Source organism: Manis javanica, chromosome 6 (assembly GCF_040802235.1).
Source record: "Manis javanica isolate MJ-LG chromosome 6, MJ_LKY, whole genome shotgun sequence".
In the NCBI taxonomy this organism is placed as follows: Eukaryota; Metazoa; Chordata; class Mammalia; order Pholidota; family Manidae; genus Manis; species Manis javanica.
Window position 1 is genome coordinate 23586721 of NC_133161.1, and position 24252 is coordinate 23610972.

General features: G+C 42.3%; 1 protein-coding gene across 3 annotated transcripts in view; it reads left to right on the top strand.

Annotated features, from left to right (window-relative positions):
• The first annotated feature begins 974 nt into the window (after nt 1-974).
• The window catches only part of GRM8 (glutamate metabotropic receptor 8), a 774566-nt gene continuing 751288 nt past the window's right edge, over nt 975-24252 (top strand). For 2 of the 3 annotated variants that reach the window (XM_073238492.1, XM_037023512.2), the window contains exons 1-2: nt 975-1429; nt 10745-11567. In XM_073238492.1, the coding sequence (XP_073094593.1) occupies nt 11058-11567 (510 nt within the window). In that variant the 5' untranslated portion in view covers nt 975-1429; nt 10745-11057. Of the gene's footprint in view, nt 1430-1810; nt 2078-10744; nt 11568-24252 lie in introns of those variants that run through there. The other variant, XM_073238493.1, reaches the window with a different exon arrangement.

Sequence of the window (24252 nt, forward strand, 5' to 3'; positions counted from 1 at the left end):
GGAAGGGGGCCTGCTTTGCTTGGGGTCTGTCCTCCGTGCCTCCCTGTCCCCTGGCGTCGCCGGCGTCGCCCTGGGCTCCCTGGCTCACCGGGCCGCCTGGTCAGGAGGCCGGCCCGGGGCGTCGGCTGCAGTTGCGCGCGGCCGCCTCTAGATGGAACTTTCTCACCAACACACTGACGGGCGGGCGGCAGCTCCCCGAGCGCGGGCGACGACGCGGCTCGGTCTCTCTGGGCTCGGCAGGTGCGGGGTGCCTGGGCGATAACTCTGGGGAGGGCCGCGGGACTGTGCACCTAGCATGCGGCCGCTTTCCACCCGCGAGAGGAGAGGGAAATCCCGAGGTTTCCTCTCAGAAACCGAGGAGGCGCGGCGCGCGCTGTCTGGACTTTCCTGCCCCGCAGCTGCGGCCGCTTCAATCAGCTCAGTAAAATGACGGCCGCCGCGCGCGTCCGCGCCCCCTTCGGCGCGGTGTTCGCAGGAGACGGCCTTACGTCCATGCTCGAGCTCCTGGGGCTCGAAGGCGTCCCCCGGGGCCCTCTGGGACGGGGTGGGGGAGACCCTCGCCTGAGGTGCGGGGCAGGACAAATGGCTGAGGTAAACTTTACAGGAGAACCGCGCGGCCGGCGCGCTTTGAGCATCCCCGCAAGGGGGGCGTGTGGCGGGACGCTTGCCCCGACCACGTGTTATTCACGGCGACCCTTCAGGAGCTGGGCTCCGGAGGGGTCCCCGGCCCGCCGCCCTGCTGACGTGCTCCGTGGCCGTCGTGCGGCGCCTTCGCGCGCGGCTCCCGGGCTCGTCAGGCGGCCGGAGGCGCTCAGCTCTTTCCCGGCCACGTTCCTCGTCCTGCCGGCCCGCGCCTCCTTTCCTCGCCGCCACTCAGCCCCTCATCCCTAGGCTTTGGATCCTCCCTTTTCGGGGGGCGGGGCGCGCGGGGGTGATTTTTAAAATCGGAACTATCGACATTTCTGGTCCCGGCATCGCCGCGGGCTGAGGGGATGTAGCGCGGGGCGGAATCCGCCGACCGAGTGTCCCCCTCCCGCCCGCGCCGGGGCAGCTCGGCGACACCGAAACTCGGGGGCTCCCGCCCCTGGGGTGCCTCCTCCCGCTCCCCGAGGTGACCGGCGGGCGCCGAGCGATCGGCGATCCCGGGCGCGAGCCCGGCCGCGGCTCCCCGCGCCGCGCGGGGTGAATGGCCGCGGGCGGAGGATCGGGGTGCGCGGGACGCAGACCAATCGCGGCCGCCGGTGGGAGTATTTGTTATTCACATGGAAGACACTTGGCGCCGGCCGGGCCCGCTCAGCCCGCTCAGCCCCGAGACCAGCCACAAGTGCGGCCGCGGTGCTCGCCTGGCGCGGCGGCGGCGGCGGCGGCGCTGACATGGAGCTGCGGGCCCCCCGCGGGCTTCCTCGCCGCGCCCTCTGCGGGGAGCAGGGTAAGACTCGCCGCGCGGCCGGAGGAGGAAAGGAGCAGAGCAAGTGCCCAGCCACAGGAAGAAAAGCCCCCTGCCCCAAGCTCCCCTCGCAGGCTCTGCTTGCGGAAAAAGGCGAATTTTCCCAATTTTATTCCCCACTCCGTTTTCTTCTCAAAAACCGCTCAGTAGAGAGTCAGGCGCACCGTTTCTTCTCATATCACTTTGGTGATTTGCTTTCCTGGGAACGAGTAAACGGCCTTGCACACCCGGAGTGAACTGGTGGGCGGAGGTGACGGGAATGGGGGCCGAGGGAGAGTGGGCACCAGGGGGCGAGGGGCTGGCCGGGCACTGGAGCTTGATTGGGTATCTGTTGATTTTACGTTGCAAAGGACAAGGCAGCCACCCCTCTAGTCTTCCCATGATTACACTCCAGTGAAGAGGTTTAGAAAAGACGCTAAGCCTGCAACTCCAAGGCTTGGCGATATGATCCCCCAAAAGTTTAGTCGGTGAATGGGAGACTGAGGGTGACTGGAAGAGGGCCGGCGCGCCCAGGGTGCTCGGATGGGGCGTGCGGCGGCAGGATTTTAAAGCACTCCTCGGATTGCCTGCCCGGGCGACCTCCTGGACCTGCCCTGGAGGAAGCCGGACTTGCCCTGCCGAGATGACGAGGTACCTCCGTTCTGCGAATCTAACGGGAGGGATTTCCGAAGTTAGAGGCTTCTGGGATGAGTTGGGGTAACCCCCGCCTTCCTGAGCGTGGGGCCGCATGAATGTATAACGAGGATACAGGCGAACGGCGGCCTCGGGAGGAGCAGGGCGATTTGGGGATTCTCTAAGAGCCCCCAGATCCGCACAGCAGCGCATATCTGCTTTGAGTTTGCGTCTCCGAGTTAGCTCAGCGAGGCTGGGATTTCCGCGCCCCCCTTTTGTGGCTTTGGGGAAAACACTGGAGTTCCGTGTCCTCTTTGGGGCGGGGGGCAGGAGGGAGGACTGGTCTCGCGGATCTTGAGTTTTAAAAGCCAAGGCAAATGCGCCCCACTGCTCCTCGGAAGCACCTGCGGCCAGCATGGCTACAGAGTCGGGCGGACCCGCGCGGGGCGTGGGAGGTCGCTGCTGCCAGGTGCGGCGGGGGCGGAGGCGCCCAAGGCCTCGCCGCACCCGGGGACCTCGTAGGCGCGGGACAGGCAAGAGGAACCAGGTACTGGTCCTGAGGCCCTGGGCTCTACCCGGAGCCGGGGTTCAGCGGCCAAAGGAACTGAGAAGAAAAGAAAGATGCGGCGGGGAGAGGGGAGCGGGGGCTGGGTGACCCGCTGCGGGCTGAGATGGAGGTAGAGCCACACAGGTGGAGAACCTTCTGAGCCACCCAAAGAGTGAGCCCATCTGCTCTGCCAAGCAGCTCGGAGATCCCTAGAGGTCCGTACAGTTGGTGAAAATATAACAGTCATGAAAAAACCAGGAACAAAAGCAAAAACCCAAACCTTCTGTCTGACACGCTCCCTTGGTGCAAATGAAATGCAGAGGGGCGTGCAAGTCACCCAACTGCGCAAGTCCGCACCCACACGCTTCCCTGAAGAATTGTTTCCTCAAATTGCTGAGCCCGGGGTCAGAGGGTGTCTGCCCACCCCGGATGGCGGGAGTGAAAACAGACCCCCCGGCAGATGGAGAAGCCCAAACCCTTCAGTCCCTGAAGCTAGCCCGCCCCGGGAGGGAATGCCCTATTTGCCATCGGGGGTGAGCCTTTCCCAAAGACCCGATGAGGTGGTAGTCTCGGGAACACCGAAGAATACGCTGTTGCCCTCTTGCCACTACCGCGGTTTGAATACAAATCCTGCCAACTGACAACTAGAAAACAGGGTTGGTTGTGAAGATATTGACAAGAAAAATCATAAACGGGAGAAACACATTCTGATGATAGCTTGTATTTTGCTTGAAAGAAAAAAAAAAAAGAAAAAGAGCCACCAGCAGGTAGATCTTGGATAAACAGCTTATTGCACTTGACTGTAATTTCCATTTTCCCTTATGAAATTGTTTGTCAATAATTGCAAGTGGCTACAGAAACCACTTTAGTTTACCTTGGTCACTTGCTTGTGAATAATGTCTTGAAAGATCTCTGTAGGAGACAGAATCAGCTGTGTGCTATTCATTGCCTGGTTCTTGAAAATATGTGGTTTGATAATGTTGAAGAGAAAAGCTCTATCCATCAGAAAATGAAGTAACCATTTTTAAGTGCAATTTTCCCATTTTAGAGTCAACTGCAGGTTGCATCATACCTGAGATAAAGACAGAGCATTCTTACTTTTAAATCAGGGATGCTGTGAGGAATAGCTGAGGGGAGGCTCTCTCGGAGAGGATTTACCCTGAATAAAGAAAGAGATCCTGAGAACACAGCTCTGTACTGTTACTTAGGCTCGATTTGTTCTCTTTGGTTTGCACCAGCTAGTGCTCCCTTTGCAACTCTGCCATGCTCCCTTTGCAAATTATGACTACTTGAATAATTCTGAAAACATCTAAATCCAAAAGGAATAGATAAAAAGAAGAGTTGAGCTCCAATGAGAGCAGGAGAAAGTTAGAGGTCTGGAGAGATGTGCTCTTTTCAAAGTTAGCTGGGCAGATTGGAGCTGCTGTGGGGCTTGTTTAATTGGCCTTTATGTAGCAAACAACTAGCTGACATTCACGTTGGTATCACTGCGTGCCAGTCTCTGAGTAAGAGTGTTCATTGTCTTCAGGCATGAAGCACAGAATATTGTGCACATATGCTCATGGTAGCAATGATGTTTTTCTTTCCAGGTTTCTTTCCCATTATCTTCCTCCTATAGTTAGAATGCCCAACATAAAGAGGACTTTGCTTTAGTGTGGGGAGTGGAGTTACTCTTTCCCTGTGTCTTAAAAAAATAAGATACTGTATGGATTTCTCTCTTAACTAGCCCTGCAACAAAGACTTGGCCCTATCTCCATGCCTGTTAAATAGGTTGGGTTTCCAAGGTTCAGGAACTTGCTGTTTCCTTGATAGAACCTGACTGGACATCACCAGCCTCACACATGTGATTTGCTTGGGAGGGATGGTCACTCCATGTTTTTCCAGGAGAGGATGTGAACAGAGAGCCAGCTGCCTTATATTGTTTACATCTCAAGAGCAGGTTTTCTGTCTGCTGAGAATTTAATTTGATTTTTCTCTCTCCTCTTCTGTCAGAGAGGTGTTTTCTTTTTCTTTTTGTCTCCTTAGTGCTTTGACAAATTGTGATGAACTTACTAAGGACCTTGAGTGTAATGCAGTCTTACTCAGGCCCTGCTTTGTGAGTGGCAGGCGGTGCTGTTGGTGTGATTTGAGGGCCATTGTTGAGAGGCTCATGACTCATGACAACTCTGGGCTTTGATTTGTTAAACATTCTAGTCTTAGCCACTATTAGAGACATTTGTTTGGTAAAGAAATTATGGGTCTCCTGGAAAATGTCTTATAAATACATTCCGGTTGGCGGATGACAGTAATGCCTCTTCCTGTTTTGATATCTGTTAATGAATCTACTCACTGCCTGAGGAAAGCCAAGGTGATGAGAAATGGGATCTTGAGGTTGTGACCCATAGCACTGAGGAGGGAGGAGCTCCAGGTCTGGGGAAGAAGGGAACAGATGAGCAGAAGTGTGAAGATGTAGGAGAGGCCCACTATGAATATATGGAGATTATTAAACACATGTGTTGCCAATTTAATTTTCCAGGCAAGGTTGTGCCTAAAGATAGAAATCTGCTGGCTATTTATTGGCTAACATTTCCAGTGGTAATGACCCTTAGTGGTAGAAGGGCTGCCTTCTATCCTGCATATACATCTTAGGAAGGTTTCCTATTATTTTCTTTTTACTGCAGAAGAATATCTTGTCATTACTTCCTCCAGAATAGCCCTTTGCATGCTCCAAGTGTTTGTGACCTTCAGCTCTCTGTCAGATATTGACTACCTTTTTTTTCCCTCTTGGGTCTTCCTTACCAGTTTTCCTTCGATTTCTTTGATTCCTTGAATATATGACTTGTCAAGACTTGACCAGCCCAAAGTGTGTTGGGAAAGTGAGGTCTTCTAATCACAATTTACCAGTAAATTATTTGAAATAGGACTGATTGCTAAACTAATAGTTTCCTTATACATTCTTATAGCACTTGGCAGTTTATAAAGTACTTTTACATATAATATATCACTTGATTTCCCATCCCTGAGAAGTGACCAGAAAGCATTCATCAGTTTAGAAACAGGAAATTGATCCCAGGTTAAGTGACTTGCCCAATGCCATCTAGTGAATGGGGGGTGAAAGTGAGATTAGAATCAGGGAGTTTTTAGACCCTAGGATGCCACACTCAGTCCACATTATCAAATCAGGGTTAGCTCAATATCCATCATGGCCTCCTACACCCTGCAGGTGTGGAGTAAGGCAAGGAGGGTAGCAGCAGTCTGCATTTGAATTTAGGCCCAAGATAGTCACATTCATATAATCTCTCTGCTTTTAGGTTCCCCATATCCCAAGTGGAGGCTACTATACCAATCTCCTAGGTGTATTTTGGGAGGAAATGAGATAATGTGTGTGAGGCTTCAGGCTTACTGTGGATACTCAGTAAATGTTGTTTTGCCCCCTTCTCCTCGTCTTACGTGACACATACTATAAAAGTGGCTTCTCATTACTTTAAATGTGGTCTTTTTATGCAATTGCTATGTTATTGGAAAAAAACCTATGCAAATTGAATTCTACTAAGTCAGATTGTATTTTAAATGCAAGGGAGATTTAGCTATTTAAAGGAAACCTGTGGTGAATTCTTTTGAAATGCAAATAATCACCTTCTTATTTATCTGTTTAGTAAATTGAGCTTTTCATGTATCAGATTTCCTTAATATGAAGCTTGTTTGTACAGAAGAGTTTTCACAACCCTCTCACACTGATGGGAAAAAGTCACTCAGCTTGCAAACAAAATAGGTTATTGTGTTCAGTTGGCAAAACCTTGCTCTGGCATTTGAGCATAATCTCATATTCCCCTATTGTAAAATAATAGAATCTCAGAATGGGAAGCTGAAAGACACCTTAGAGAGCATATGGTCCATCTTACTTGTTTCACAGATGAGGAAATGGAAGCACACAGAGGTGAAGTGACATGTTCAGTGTCACCAGCCACTGACTGTAACATAGGGATCCAATTCCACGCCTCTGTTGCCAGAGGAGGGCTCTGTCTGACCCATCCTCACACTGTCCTCAGGAAGATTCCAGGGCCTTGAATACATGTCACTGCATAGGAGATGACAGATGCGATGTGGTGCATTTTCTAAAACAACCGAAAGAGCTGCAAGTGTGGGCAGTTTCAAGTGAAGCTGCAGGATTTACAATTTTGTGAATTGATGACAATATTCAGCTTCACCTTTGTTAAAAGAGGTGTGAATGGAATCCAGCATATGCATGCTGTTTGGCCTTTGTATGAGAAAAAAATTATCATTCTTGGCTAATGATATTCTTCTGGATTTTACCATATCATGTCTTAAGAGCACTTGCCAAGTGCTGGAGGGAGACATGACGACAGACCCTAATAGATCTTATGTGGTTGGTGGGTTTGTTTTCATTGGTATCAGGTGGTCCAGGAAACCTGATTTGAAGCAGAGGTGTTTGGGCAAACCGTATTTGATATTCTCAATTCTGAGGGATTTAGAATGTACTCTGCCCTGGAAATGCCCCCAGATTGTCCCTTCTTAATTAGCACACAAGTTTTCTTAAGCAGCTAATCATTGAAGATACATGCATTTCTGAAAGATTCCAGTGAAGAAAGGGCGTTCAGCCATTCTCTGCAGCATCGGGGGCTTTCTCAAAGGACAGGACCCACCTTGGAGCCTGAGGAGTTTGACTGTGGTGCCATTTAACTAGCCCAGGGCTTTGAGCCATGTTTAACCTCGCTGAGCCTTCTTTCCTCATTTTTATAAGAACTAATGATTGGTATATGAAAATTCAATGAGATAATCTGTTAGGCACCTGACACTTTGATCCAGAAAAAGTATGTAGAAAGTAAAAAGTAGAATTCAGGACTCTGGCTCTTGGGGAGCTGTCCTTACTACTGGCCTGTCAAGAAACAGCTAGAGCACTGTAGAAGGAGTCATAGACTCAAGTTCCAGATGGCAGGCCTGTTCCACAGCTGACCCAGGCCAGCAAGAGACTGTTGATGGAAGTGCTAATGATGTATGATGTACCCTGTACTTACGATCAGCTGGGAGTGATCCCAGGAAGCAGGAAGGGCTTAGAGGTTTGATGGTTAAGTCTCCGGGAAGGTTGGGGAGTCCCTCAGAAAGAGTACAAGGCGCCTGCTCCCCTCAGAGGTTGATTTCATGAGTGCAGACCTCACACCTCCTTGAGGAGGTCTATCAGCACAGGCGAGGTTTGTATCAAATTCCAGAGGAAGGTCAGTTTGAGAAGATTACTTATTTTAAATCAAGCTCAGGACATGAGGTATTGTTGTTTGGCTCGACAGCACAAAAAGGTTATTTCTTTAAAACTCTTGACTCCAATTAGGATGAGTTTAGATTAAAGTTTATAAGAATTGCATAAGAGCAAGATTAGGCAATAACATTATACAATGAAACAATATACATAGTTTTTCACAAACTTTCAAATATATTTTTCTTGGGTATTTAAAAGGGACACTAAACCTTCTACTTGCTGTCAAGAGATTGTGATTTTTATGACAACGTATCAGATTTTGAAACAACTGCCATATTTCAATATTTTATGAGGAGCTCTGATTTTAATTTTAAAGTGACAAAATTCAGCAAAAACTTCAACTGGGCAAATATTGCTCTGCTTTAGTGGAAAATGAGTTACAGACCAGATAAGCAATCATTGCTTCTGTTTACTGAGCACTTACTCTGTGACAGATGCTATGCTTTTTGTGTGTGCTGTGTGGCAGGTCTGTCACCCCTTCACAGACAAGAAAACCCAGTTTTAGAGAGATTCCATGCCATTAAGTCTATGTTGCAGGCAAGGGAACTTAAGCAAAAATTCAAGTGAGCTGTCCCATAAATAATAACCAAACTGAAACCTCTTGTTTTTCACTTACATGGATTCTTCCACTAAACAAAACTAACTCCTGCCTCACTGCTTTCTTATCCTCAAACTTCCTTAGTTTAAAGCTCTCAACAGACCTATGAAGAGACCAAAAATTATTACAAACATGAAGACTTTTAAAAGCAGCTCAGTTTTATTATTTCCAGGACTGTACAGCAAGTGGAACTAGGTTAATGCCACAGGAGTAGGTAAGGATGATTTGTAAATAACGGACTGTTTTTATGTCTGTCTATATTTGAAAACTATTTATTCTCTTAAGTGTGTTAAGTACTTGGGAGGTGACTTGGTGTAATGAAGAAAGACTGGTCTTTGGAGAACAATACTTCCCTTCCTTTTCCCCTGAGACTTTTCTCCTTTATGTAGCCATTTATTCTGTGCTCTGTCAGCACGGATATGTTAAGGGTCAGCCCAGCTGTGTGGATGTGGTCTCAAGCTCTGAATTAGTGGTCAGAGTTAATAAGGTTCTACTGCCTTATAACTGGTCTTCCTTGTGAAACTGTAAAACACAATCCTACTTCTCTTAATGGGTGGTCAGTGTAATTTATGGTCTATCACTTAAATGGTTTCATCCAGAAAGTCAAGTTGACTTTCTAAGTGTTTCCTTTTACAGAATGCCCAAGGTCAGGTCGTTGCCAAATCACGGATTTTTGGAGGAAGAAGCAGCTGCTAGGAGAATTGAGTATTATGAGGGAATATCAGTGAAGAGGTGAGAAAAATCACAAAAGGATTAAGTATTTTGGGGCAGAATGGAAGAAATCCGGGGCTTAACATGTTCCAGGAAGCAAGGAATGCTTGTCCTAGGCAGAACGGAGCTGTCTCAGCAGAGTGGGTCAATGGGTGTATTTCTGAGTGTACTTGAGGTGCGTACTCCAGAACCCAGGGCAGTGGGATATGACAAGCCCCCTTTTCTAATATGAGAGTGAAGAAAGTGCAGCTTTCTCTGAAGGCTTTTGGACATATGTTCAGTAGTCCTCTAGGGAGGCACCATCCTTTCCTTTGGGACAGGCAGGATGGAATGAAAATTTTATGAACTGGAAATTAAACAAGTAAATGGTAAGTACAACCAGATGTTGGTCGGCTAGGGTAAAGGAGAATTGTCCAAATTTAAGAATTCAAGCACACACACACACACACACACACACACACACACACACACACATATATATATCTAGGTTAGAAATAAATGCTAGATTAACCATCCTGCCAAAATAAGTCAGTGCTGTTTATTCTCTTAATTATATGTGCATGTTAAATATCAGATTCCCGTATGTTAAGTCAGTTCTTGTTTTCAGTTAAAACTCCTCAAAGGTCCTTTGAAAAAGTCTCATGGAATTCTTTAATTAAAGAGTGAAGGTCCAAGAATAAACTTCTTCTATAGATTTGCTTGTAGACATTTTCACTGTAGGGTTATTTCTAGTCCTGATGAAATAACTGTTTTCCTCACTGAGTCAGACAAAATTAAGCTCTGATTTGATCTCTAGCTCTGATTTGCTCCTAGCCATTCTAGGATCAAGGAGTGTTGACTTGAGAACTATAAGCATACCCATTGCTTCCACCCTGACAAATTAATAGGAAACTGACAAGGGTAATAACAGGAATGTATTCACACATAACCCTCCCTATGTGTTTAATTTTCAAGTCTTTGTTTTGTAATCAGAGAACAGTAAGATAATTTATATGAAACATCTGACAGTCTATGTTAAATCTTTTCACAAGCTGTAAAATTTGCACATTTTGGGCTCTTTGGTAGATTTCTTTCCTTTTTTTGTGATTAAATAATCACTTTTCCCACTGGGAAATCAGAGGCACTGGAAAATGTCATTAACAGATGACTGGCTTGTTGAATACATCACAGAGAATAAACTTTCATTATGATTTTGTGGACAAAATTTAAATGCTAAATTCAGAGAGCCATAAAAAGTAAAAACAGATTTGAAAAGAAATAATGCCATCAATCACAGAATTTTTCCTCTCACAGAAATTGAATTTATTGAAATAAAATGGTAAATAAAAATACTTTCTGGCTTGGGAAAACCAACCTAGTTTCTGATACTTTTCTGTTTCCCCTGCTCCAAAGTCGTTAATCTCTCTGTTTAGATGCTGTGCAGCCAGGTGTTCAGACTTATGGGGTAGGGGGAAAAATTAGTTTCTTACTGAATATGGAAAATTAACAACAAAAAATGTTGGTGTAGACAGTACTTAAAAATATGAAAGATGTAGACCTATTAAACTGAACCCTCTTTTTCCTCCCTCCGTCCCCCAGGAGTAATTCTGCTACAGGGCTGACTTCAAGGATGTGAATTGTTGACCTCATCACTCCATCAGAACCTCAGCTGTTATTTTAATTATTGCACCATTCCAGGCAAGTTGACTTTATTGGAAATAAAATTGAACCTTAGGGGTCTGATGGAAATTCACTGTGACATTCAAATAAAAAAAACTCGCTGAAACCCACAGAGCCTTTTCCCCATGGGCCCTGATGGTAGCCTCCAGAAGGTACAGGCTCTGGTGGTCCCTCTTCTTCTGCGGCAAAAATAAACTTTGGGTCTTGGATTGTAACACCACCTGTGGAGAAAATGGTATGCGAGGGAAAACGATCAGCCTCTTGCCCTTGTTTCTTCCTCCTGACCGCCAAGTTCTACTGGATCCTCACGATGATGCAAAGAACTCACAGCCAGGAGTATGCCCATTCCATACGAGTGGATGGGGACATCATTCTGGGGGGGCTCTTCCCAGTCCATGCAAAGGGAGAGAGAGGAGTGCCTTGTGGGGAGCTGAAGAAGGAGAAGGGGATCCACAGACTGGAGGCCATGCTTTATGCAATCGACCAGATTAATAAAGACCCTGATCTCCTCTCCAATATCACTCTGGGTGTCCGGATCCTTGACACGTGCTCAAGGGACACCTATGCTTTGGAGCAGTCACTAACGTTCGTGCAGGCCTTGATAGAGAAAGACGCTTCTGATGTGAAGTGTGCGAATGGAGATCCACCCATTTTCACCAAGCCCGACAAGATTTCTGGTGTCATAGGTGCTGCAGCCAGCTCCGTGTCCATCATGGTTGCTAACATTTTAAGACTTTTTAAGGTAGGTAAAGGCATTGTCTTTCTGACCATTGTGAAAAGGCAATAAATTGTTCTGACTCCAGCTGCAGGTTTAAGGAGAAGGTGAAGATGGTGAAGATGCTTATAGGCTCTCTCAGGGTCTCTAGGTTCTTCGAATAGAGGATTCTATGTCTGGGTTTCTACGTGTGTTGATTTAGTTCCATTTTTTACAGTTAATTGGGTTAATTGTGACTATCTTTTTTTCTGAACAAACAGAAAGGTGATGATATCTGTGATAACATTGAGTCCTCAACATCTTGGAATATTCTTTTTATTGAGGCTCATTTTAAATCAGGGCAAGTAGTTTTAGAGTATAATGAACCCTTAGCACATTTATCATATAAAACATTTCTATGGTGTTTGAGGTATAAGATAATATTACTTGGTGAAACTTCTTTAAAGTGAGATGCTCCATTATGACAAAAGTTCTTGTGTGAAGAAACAGTATTTATTACTAATTTGTAGATGGGAACTACACTCTGGGATATAAAATGCCCATAAAATTGTCTGGTTTGTTATGTTATAGCTACAGTAGAACAGAACCTCATTAATTCAGACTGCCCTGATGCAGATTTGAATAATTATATATAATTCTTATTGAGTTTAAAGATTAAGTTTAGCAGGATAATTCAAGACGTTAGGTTTTGATCTATTACCTATAGATTGTAGTTACATATTGAATAAAATTGGAAAATTAAAATAATACATGGAACAGTATTTTGACAAGTGTAGAGTCCCATAAAAACAAAGTTATTGTTAACTCACTGTATTTAACACTCTCCTTTTGTTTAATATCCATTATGTAGTCTTTTGTAGCAGACAATTTTTTAACTGAAAATACTTTTTGCTCTTACTTCTTACTCTGGGACATGACTTTTCCAACTTTTTCTGAATTAATGAGGTTTTGTCTTATATTGAAGAAACTGTTCCTATGCATATAGATATAAAAATATTTAAAGAATATGGAGAAGTTGGACAGGTGATAGATATAGTGACAAAAATTAACAAATTGATGGAGAACTTCATAGAAAAGATGAATCAAATCAAAGGCTTTCTGGTTTGGAAGATGTTTATGGGGACCATTCATATGCTGGAATCTTCTCTGTAACACCCCCCCCCACCCCAAAGTGGCTGTTCAGCTTCTCTATGAATTCCCTTAGTTTAGGGCTGAGAATGCTAAGGGGCACTTAATGACTGTTTTCAGATTGGTAAAATTTTCTCAGATGAGGATGCTGCTGAGCAGAAGCTCTCTGTGTTTTAGGAGTATTGAGGAGGGACAAACAGGCTTCAGGGAATGCCCAAGACATTTGGAAGGACATTAGGAAGATTCTCTTGGCAATAAGGACACAAAATTAAAATAGGCAGCCACAGGTGCTCTCATTCTCTACTCTGGGAACCTTCAAGGCAATCTAAACTCATTTCTCTTGGGCCAGTTGACTCCTTGCTTGGAGGCAAGATGCTGAACCAGGATTTTCCAGGTTCCTCCACACCTCCCACATCCTGGGATCTAGGATTTCTCCCAGGGGTCTCCATTCTGAGCCACATGGCATTTTCTGCTCTGGGGTCATGTCCATCTCCAGCCGTTTTCCTAATTCTTTTTCTCCTTTGTGACTTGATCTCTCTCTCCTTGCCTGTTCTAAAGCATCTCTTTTCTTTTCTTAACTTAGTGACTGTGGCTCAACAGCACCCATTTTTAGAGAAGAGGGGGACCTTTATGAGGATCTTTGTCCTCCCTTTACTGGCCTCCCCTTATATGCAAATTCTTGTTCCCATCCATCCTGTCCTAATTCCTGTGGATCCTGTCTCCTTCCTGTAGTCTGGTGCCAAGACAAATGTAGGCAGGGATTGGAGTAGGGTGGAGGTGATAATTGCTTATTTGAGGTTTTTAAAGCTTGTTTAAAGGGTTTATTATGTGGAAGCAAATGTATTTATTAACCAGCTACCAGGGTTTGAAAAATTTGTGTCCTTCAAAAGTATGTGAAAGGATATAGGTGTTCAGCCCATCTTCCTGCTGAACCTGTAACCACATGAATGTAAATTTGATAATTACAACATATCATTGTTGCGTTGCTTTAATTTACTTTGATGACTTATATGAGACCTTCAGCCAGCACTCCACATTGATTTTAATTATGATATGATGATCACTCTTGGGATAGAAAATGTTTCACTTTATATGTGAATAAATTCTGTTTAAACACATATGTTAGTACTGACATGAAATAGAATAGTTAGCAAAGGAATGATTAATGAATTAATACACTAGGGATGACTTACAATTCCATTTTGAAAAAAAAATAACTTGATTAAATTGAGTTCTATGACTTAAATAAAGGTGAACATAGGACATTTTTATGGAGCTTGGGCCCCCCCAGACCTGTGTAAGACCCACAGACTCTAAAAAGATGCATGAATATCAATATATTGCTACTTATTCCTGGATTAGTGGGGTTAAAGAAGGTAGAACATCTTAGTTTGAAAATACACAATTACAGTTGACATAAAGGATGTAAACGTATTTTAATTAATAACTTACTGATTGTCTTGGGATTTTTAGAGTATAGCTGCGACCTGTTTAAAATTTTACAGAAAACATTTGTGCTAAAATTGGAAATAATCTCCATATGTCTCAGTTCTTGTTTTTTGGACAACCCTTGAAAAGCCTTGTCTTCACCTGCAGTATCTGCCTGGGCGAAGTGGTGAAGGACTCAAAGTCCTCCAGGCATCCCCATCTTCTTCTGCAGCCTTGTCCCTCTTAGGGCAGCTTCTCCCATCTTCTGTGTTCCTCTAGGTTCTAATTGGAGCCTCGTTTCAGGAAAGGAGCTGTGTGTTATCAGTCATCTGCATATAGTATGTCTGTGTTTAAGTCAGAGGAGGACTCTCTTTCTGCAGAATCACTAATTGTGGAACGAGATTATTTGTCTTTGTGAAGGGGATTCAGGCATTGGTGGGGGAGGTTTAGCCCACCTGCCAAGAGACTACACTTTGTGGGTGGCCATCTCCTCTGTCCTGGAGTACAGCTCATCTCTAGAGGGAAGGGGTGTCAATCCTATCTTTGTTTGTTTTCCTATCAAGCTCAGAGACAAATGAAAAAATTAGCCCCTTGAACTTCAGAGGAAAGTTGGACAGGGAGCTGGAGCTAGAAACCACAGAGTGGGGTTGGGAGGATAGAAGCTGCCCTGTGGCCTTGGGCCTTAGGACACTGAATGCTCTACTACACCACTGACTCTACCCCATAAGGTGGCTTTCATATTGTTCTCCTCATGCCCCAAGGGTGTGTGTTGGCTTACCAAAACTACCTCAGGGGCTTTACAAATGACAGGACTCAGAATGTGAATGTATGCCTCTCTACCCCCTCCATGGGAGGCATTTTTACTGTTTGAAGTGTCTCACACTTCTTAGAGTTTTGGGAGCAAAAAACCAGTCTGAGAGATCTGAACTTTTTAGAAGCACTACAGTGCCTTAAAATACACACGTCATATATACATTAACATGGGGCAGAGTAGTTACCTAGGTGACTGTTTAATCCCTATAGCAATCTAATGGTTTTAAATAGTAGTATCAGTTAGGATAATGTGACATGTAACAGCAGAACAGCCAACCTGAAATTGCTCCGTTGTACCTAAAGGTGAAAATACCACTTCAGTGGCTCCTGTATTACAGAGACCAATGAAAAGAGGGGCCTGGCTCTCAGAGATCCTCTAGTTTGAAAAGAATTAAAAAAGAATGAGGGTGCTTTTTGGAAATGTTGACTGGGAAGCCCATAATTTAAATTTGTTTTATAAAGCAATTTCAAGGAATTTGCATATGCTGAATAAAGAGCTCAGATTTTTTTCCTTTTCCAGAACATTTCCACCCCTTTCCTTTAAATTAGAGCAAATCTGTTCCTCAAAACACTAATCCTATGTCTTACTTTGAGCAAAGATTGAACATTTTAAGTTAAAAATAGCACATCAGTGCTTAGAGGTAATTACTCAATGCTTAATGTCCACACAGATGCATTGGAGTAATAAAAGGACAGCATCAGATAAACTTTCTCTCTCTTCTGTTTTTCTAGTTAACCTATAGAGTTAATTTTCTACTTTTGCAGGTTAGGGCTTAGATAGTCTGTAGTGTATATTTCCCAAAGTAATCAAATGAGATTTTAAAAAATAGAAATCCACTTGTGGGTGGGCTAGATAATTTCTTCCCATGTCTTGGTTATAAATGGCTAAAACTGACCTTCATGTTAAGTAAATGAAGTATGGCAAAGTATCCTATTACCCTGGAAGTCTTTGCCTACCTTGCTGTGGTTGTGAAGATATATTTTCTTCCAAGAGACTATTAATCATAGCAACCACTTCCATAAAGCCTAGTGTTTTGCAAGTTACTTATTGTATACAATGGACTTTATTAACTGTAAACTCTGAAAAGGTGAATCTGCCATATCCAGGCTCGTCTAGTTAGATGAACAGATACATGAGCCTGATCAATAAACTGTGTAAGAGTTAACATTTCATGTTAAATCTTATTTGGTGGCAACTAGATAATGGAAAATCAAAAAAGATTAACTCCTTCAGTCAATCTTTTGCTACAGTAGCAAGCTCTAATTTAACTTTGCAAAGAGCCTGCTCTCCTCAGATGAGATGGGTACTCTCATTTATAGTGTCCCTAAGTGGGGGTACTGGGAGAAATGGGCACTGTCTCTGGTCACTGGCACTTAAACTCACAGCCATGCACACACACACACACACACACACATACACAGTGTGTGTGTGTGTGTGTGTGTGTGTGTGTGTATGTATATATGACCCCAGGATGAATGCCCATCTCTTCTTTGGTAGTCTTTTCTCATTTCTCTGGAAACTTGATTAAGTTTCTTTAACAAAGCTCCATGAGGGCAGGATGATATCCACCATGTACATGAGGGCATGTATATTTTGTTTATTGCTGTATTTCCAGCATACAGCATTGACCTGTCTGGGAACCAGTAAATGTTTGCTGAATGAATGAATGAACCATATCTCTCTAACTCTTCCATTTTTAAACCCCTCCCTCACCCCAGTCCCAAGTATTGGAAATAATAGGTGTTGGGTAGATAGGACAGAAATGGAATTTTGTTTATTTTACTTTTTTTTTTTTATACTCTGAGAAAAAGGAACAGAAGGTGGGAGAAGGGAAGACATGGTATATTTTAGGAATTACCATTTTCACATACTTCCTCATTTTCCTACAAATTCACATTTTCTCTAAACAGAGTTTTAAAATTTAAATAAGTAAAAAACACGAGCACCTTATCATTTTGAAAAGCTTAAGCAATGAGTAAGTAAATGGTGTAAAATAGAAGGAGATCATATCCAAGGATTTTTTTTCATATAATGAGATATCTGGGAGAGATTTCTGTGTTATTCAATATAACTCTACCTCAGTGATTCTCAACTGTGGCTGCATGTCAGCATCACCTGGATAGCTTTCAAAAAAAAATATGGGTGTGGATGCTGAAACCCTGTCCAAGACAAACAAAATTGGAGTAGAGCCCTGGCATTGTTATATTTTAAATGATTCTGATATTTGTGCAGGATTAAGAATTAGAAAAATTATTTTCTTTAACAGCTGCTTGGTTTTTGATTATATAAATAACAATGATCTATTTAATAAATCCTTTACTGGTACTTCCATTTGATTTCTTAAGATCATTTATCATTTGAACAAAAGTTAAAGCAATGCTAGAGGCTTACCCAAGCACTATTACCTCTAGAATGAATTCTGGCATCACAGAGCCTCTTCTTGGGCTAACTAAGGGGCTGAATAAATGAATTACCATAAACACCTTGCCGCAAGGCAGACTCACAGGACACAGGCACACATCACAGGCTGTGGCTTTTCATGACATGAAGTATCTTAGAAGCAGTGTAGTGGTCATATACTCAGACCAGTACAGGAACATCATGTCTCTTGTTGAGTGGAGGAGATTTTAAACTTGGTGAGTTTAAAGTCTTTCTCACTTACATTTGTTCCTAGCCTTGAATGGTCTGAAATCCTACAGTGAATACTGAAGATATCTTAAGAGTTTATATAGTGATTAGTGCCTATCTTTTGGGTGTTTTAAATAATGAGGCTAGTTTGAAAGTAACGAGTCTTTCTAAGAGAATGGCTTGTGACTGGATGCTATATATTTTTTGTTCCAGTTATTTGAAAAACTTTTTAGAGCAAGTTGAGGTAGAAGTAAGTAAGTAAATAAATAAATTTGCATAAGGAAAGTCCTGTGCTCTTCTCTGTGCTCATTCACCCCAAAGATCACAATGGTTAGTTTAAAAAAAAGTTTATAGACTTAATTTTTTTAGCAAGTTTTAGATTTGTAGAAAAATTGAAGATTGCTGTGGTTTTATTTGGTTTCAGGACAGGTGTGTTCCAAGACTCTTCTGAAGATAGCTTTTTGTAATCAAAAGTTGTACCTTCCTAGGACACACAATCTGAAAGCTGTTCCCTGCCCATTAGTACTCAAACTTCAGCTTGTGTCAGAATCAACCAGAGGGCTTGTTAAAACAGAGACTGCTGAGCCCACCTTCAGAGTTTCTGAGTTAGTCGATCCGGGTTAGTGTTTGAGACTTTGCATTTCAGTTCCCAGATGATGCTGATGCTGGTCTCTCAGACCACACTTTGAGGACCACTGTTCCATACAAATGGCTTGCTGGCTGACTTAGCAAATCAAAGACACTAAACCAAAGTGAGATTGAACCCTGTTGTGTCTGGCAGCAGCCTGTTGTCTTTTGACTCATGCCTGGTTGGACTTCTGTTCATATTGGTCATAATCAGAGCAGCTGCTGTATAGATCTATTTTTTATTGTGTGCCCTTTTGGAAGTTGTATTCCTTACTAAATAATGCATAGCTCAGGAGTAATGATCAGCATGATGGTCACATGAACACGATTCCTAAAGCAGGGTCACTCAGATTACTGCTTTTACTCATTTTTGCTATCTGTGACAGTAGAGCAGACTGATTTAAGAAACTTAAACTGTATGATACACATTAACTGGGAATTGAGAATAGTAAAAGACAAAAAAGGCTATGATTTGTCTCAGCTACCAGCAATTTGTCTTCAGAAACCATGACAGCCACCTCCTGATTTTGATTATGCAATAAGATCGCAAATAACATTGTGCAGCAGTCTTCATCAGTAGAGGGTTACAGAGGCTCTTCTTTCCTCACACTGGAGAAAAGGTCTTTTTGCCCATTTAATGATAGAACATAATTCTCTAGCAAAAGACAGAGACAGCTCTTTTAGCTGTAATTGGGGGCTTTCCCTGTCTTTAAGCACTCTTAATAACATAAAAATACACATGTAATCTTTATTTCAAATATATAATGATCACCAGGCTGGTGGGTGGGAACAGGTCCAAGTGGAGTATCTTTCCAAAGCCACCATTATCTGTTTCTAGAATAAGGCCTATCTCTGCTGCTTTATTCCATTAAGGCCCAGCAAGCTAATGGGCATGTATGCTCAATGTTGGCCATTAGTGTCCTTCCAAGACTCACCCAGGCCCTCTCAGCACTTGGGCAGGTTGGGGTGCTTGGTTAGGCCCAGCTGTAGAAAAGTCATGGGTCTGCCTCTGTGTCCCCCTGGTGCCACACTGGGCTTCCTCGGGGTATGAGGATGGCGATGTAGTCTTGCTCCAGCATCTCACTCTTGCTTCCTTTCATATGGATTGAGAGTGAACTTCAGCTTTGATTGGTGTTTGTATTTTAAAGCTAAGAATTTACCTTGTGATAATTCTGCATATTAGAGTTCCCAAGTGACTTATCATTTCAGCTCTGAGAATGTTTGCATTTATATTGTTTATAGAACAAATGGCATATCCTACTTATGCAAATCTGTTGTATAGATATTTGTGGTCTCTAGATATTTATGATCAGGTATTGTCTGTTCAAATTATAGATTATTGTAATGTACTTATCTAGTGGTGCTGATACTCTTGAGTAAAGCAGATTAATATAAATTATATGAAATAGGTCAGGCTCTGTAGTCAGACTGCCTGGTTTCGAATTCTGATGTAATACTTATTAGCTATATTGCCTTAAGCAAGGTAGTTTACTTTCTAAATCTTAGCTTTTTTATGCATAAAGAGTAGATAATAATAGTACCTCCTTCATAAGATTTTAAGAGTAGATAATAATAGTACCCCCTTCATAAGATTTTAAATGAAGATAAATAAGATAAAGCATGTAGAGTTCTAAGCAAGATCCCAGTCACGTAGTTAGCACATTAATGTTACAATGATGATAATGAGGAGAAAGAAATTGATGCTCACTATCAGTAGCATATTCATTGTAAGTTATATCTCTCCTCCAACTTCTCAACCATTTATACTAACTTGCCTTGTTTTGTGAACAATGGCTTTGTGAACTACATTAAAGGTGTAGTCATTGACCAAGAAAAAACACAGTTGACATGTCCAAATAGGCTCTGGCATGAAACAAAGCTTTCTAGTTTGCTTGAAGGCTACACATGAAACTGGGACTTCACCAACCCCATTCTCTATCTAACTGAACTGAGAAAATAATGTACTGCTATCTTTCCAAACACATGTGTTAGGTGGTAGAAGTCAGTTTTATTTAATGAACAGAAAATGAAGGTTAAGATGGGATGAACCTAAGATTAGCTGAGATAAATTTAAATATTGTTCCAGCACCCAAGCGACTAGGATTCAATGTTGAGAAAAAACAAAACAAAAATGAATTCTGGCTTCTTTTGATTTTTTCCCAGTACTGCCAGTTTGATGATATGAGAGGTAGAGTTGTGGTTGAGGATGAATAACCCACTAACCCCACAGCTGGATGGCAGCCTTTAAGTCTGCCTTTTGGGTTGGACTTTCCTTTCATTACCATCTTTGGCACAATGCCCCTATGTAGCCCCAAATACAGGCCCACTTAGGACAAAGAGCACTACCTTTTTATCGAGGGAATAATTTTTCTTTCTCCTAGGAAGGGACCACATAACACCTATCTATCATCTTCTGATACAAATGTCAAAAATGTAAGCACTAGAAGAATTCAGAGGTACTTTCTCTAAAAGTCACATTCAGTTTTGGGCAACCAGAAAAAGAGTAGAACTAAAATATATTAAATTTTGACTCACATTTTGACCTATCTTGCTCTACTTTAAAAGGTGAAGAGTTCAGTCAAACACATATCAATTGTGCCCTGGTAAGTTTTCTTCTTAATCAAACATGGATAATTTACTTAAATGTAAAAGGACTTCACAGGGAATAAGAAATTATATCTTTGTAGTGCAGAATTCTGTGGTTTAGTTAGGAATGAGAATCCTATCAGGGTATTGTAATATAGTGTTGAATAATTCTTGGTGTTGTTCTTTAAACTAAAAAAATGCTAAATCCTCTTTTTTTCCACCAAGGGAAGCAGAATAGGGTGAATAAATGCCAGAATATTACCCATTTATTCTCCCTCTTTAACTTAAAGGTGAAACAAGTAATAGTAAATCAATTCCCCAGGAGGTATTTATTCATCATCTAGTAAGTATATACATGTGTTTGAAACTCTGGATGATAACTGTGAAGGAAATAGAAGATTCTAAGCTTTCGCAATTTTTAGAATCTACATGAGGAGAAACCACAACCACTAAAACAAATAAAATAACAATGAACAATATGAAACAATGGGATAAGGGCTAGTGCGATCCTGGGGTTTAGAAGAAAGGCAGACTTCACCAGAGGAAGCTGTAGCAGTCAGTCCGCCTCACTAAGGAATGTGGGCTTGGGCTAGGCCTGGAGGGGTGGGTAGGAGTATCAGATGCAGAGGCCAGGAGATGGGGAGGGCTCTTCCAGGTGTGGGGAATGCCCTGAACCTTTGACCCTATGCCTGGTCAGCTGTGTGAAGATGCAACTAAGAGAAAATCTTGTTCCTTCCTCATAGTATCTCTCTGCTCTGCCAAAACTTCAAAGGATCACTTTAATAGTCTCCTAGGAGGATTCAAAATTAGAAAGATTGGAGGGTGTGTTCCCAGCAACCACTGAACACAAAATTTGGGGCCTCAGTTAAAATCCAACCAAGCATGTATAGAGCATGCAGAGGGCAGAATGTTAAGCCCTCTCAGACAGGAGTAGGAATAAAGGAATAAAGAAGGAGCTAGGGGACTCAGGAGAAGCTGTACCCCCATTTTCATTCTTTGCATTTTGGAAACCCATGTAACTAAGATCAAAACAAATTTTTTTCATTTGCCATATGCATATATTGACTGTACTATTCTCATTAAGCATAGATACACAATTAGTTGCTGAGAAAGTAATTAAATACATTATCAGTGCATTGATTTTATTTGCTTCATTCTGATAAGGAAAGCTGCTATCCTTGAGTGGCTCACAGTTTTTTCTGTCTTCTTGACCCTTGAGTAAACTGGGAGATTATCTGTACTTTTGCTGTTTCACAAAGTGGTCACAGATCTCAGTAAGGCAAAAATTTTGAGAACTTACAATATTTAAAGTGTAAAGTGTTTTGAGTGATTTGGAAATAGGTTCTGTATTGAAAATTGCATAAATGATTATTTTTCCTAATGCTGTGGTACTTTAACTTGCAATTCCTCCTGTAACTCCACCGATTTAAATGAGAGCTCAGTGGGAAGTGTGCTGTTGTCTTTGAAACCACTGGGGTGGAATTTTAAATCCTTGGATTTTCCCTCCCACCCCACCAACCCCTGCCTGATGAAAGAAGATACTGGAAATTTCATTTTTTAGTTTGGATTACTTTATTTCATTTATATTCATGCAACCAAAGTATCTAGTGAGTTTTGTATGTATATGAATTAATATTTACAGGTAACACCTTGCTGAAAATGAAATAGATTAAGTGGAGAATATTTTTCCCACAGCTTCATTCTCTAAAGAAAATAAATAACACAGCACTACTCCTTAACTGAATAGCACATCTGTCACCTCTGTGCTGATCTGAGCCCACACTGTCCTGGGAGTAGTGTGGGGCCAAGGGTGTACATGGGAAGCAGAATGGGTTTAAGCAGATCTTGGGAGAATTAGGATTTTAAACTTCAGTCTTATATTTATCCTTAAGTATTTTTTTGAATTACAAGGAAGCTTAAATGTAAACCTGTATTTTTGGACTGTAATTGCAGTTAAATTTCAGCCTCTACTGATCAGTATTAGGCATAGTATGTGAATAAAAAAAGTTTCATATTCAATCAGTGATCTAAAATACTGTAGTGGTCCAGGGCTAATGAATAAATATTACTTTAACACCTTATTTAAAATTTTTCATGATTTTTGAATAAATAGCATTATTATTTCATTCTGGTAAAGTGGCAGAAGTTTAGGCGAAATAAAATAAATGTAGAGCCTACAAATAATGCTGATCACTTCTGTATGATGAGAATCACCCTTAAAGAATCTACACCCAGCTAGGAAATGGTTCTTAGGAAGAAGAATGCAGTTTTGCATTGTACTTTGTTTTATATAACTCAGTAGCAGAGTTCCACTGTTTTCAAATATCATACTCACTATTGGACATTTAAAAAATATTTTAGGAAGGTTGACACAAAGTATTTTTTTAAAGTTGTTTTTTCTAATTCCCCCAGTAGCTGGCAAATGGAACCTCAGAGATGGAAGGGGTTTTTGAGATCTTCTCTTAAAGCCTTTTATCCAAAGCAGAATTTAACCTCTCAAGATGCTTGCTTGATTCATAGTGATTCAATGTTGCCTTTTGTTGCTCTTATTGGCGCTAAACATATATCTCCACCTAACTGCCCTCTAGATTACAATGCTCTTGATGGCAAGAAGCACGCATTATTTGTGTTTATATCCCTGAGAGTCCCTGGAGTGGTCCTTAGCACATAGTAGGTGCCAGATGAATGTACCTGAACTGACTGACTTAAACACCATAGTAATCTCATAAACGGACCCTCTCTATTTTGTAATGGCATCCATTATTTTTCTTTATTCTTATTAAAATATTTCTTTTGAACAGTTTTAGGAATGGCTTCAATTCCAGAAAGGTGGACCATGTGAAGCAATCCTGGTGCTCAAGAGGGGAGCAGATGTCATGGTCAATCACTTCTACCCATGGGCCCTGCTCCTGTCATGTGATGCATCTCTTTTTCATGAGATAGTCCTTCAGGTGTTTGAAGATCCCTGTTGCTACCAAGCCTTCAGTTCTCCATGCTAAAAGTTCCTATTGCTTTACCTGCTTTTAATTGTAATAGCACAAGAGCTAATGTTTTTTGAGAGTTTCCTATGTGCCAGGCATTGTGCTAAATACTTAGCATGCCAGATTTGTTTTATCCTCACCACAATTCCATCAGAGAGGTATGGTTTGCAGATGAGGATATGAGGCTTATCTGAGGTTCCTTAGATAACTTATTTAGAAAGTAAGTGGCCAAGCCATATTCAAACCTTGGTCTGACAGAAGCAAAAGTTCATGCTTTCAGTTACTGCTTTAATCAGCTTTTCATACAGTATGATTTCAAATCCTTTCTGTTATGGTTTCCTTCCCCTGAATATACTCCTGCTGTTAATTTAACCCTATTGTAAGTTAAATCCATGTTTCCTTATCATTTTAAACAATTCCTTTGAGTAGGAAAGTTAACAGAGGACTTGGCCTCTGTAAACCTCACACTCTCAATGTGGAAGTGGTTGAAATGGCAGATGGACTGGCTAGCACATCCTCA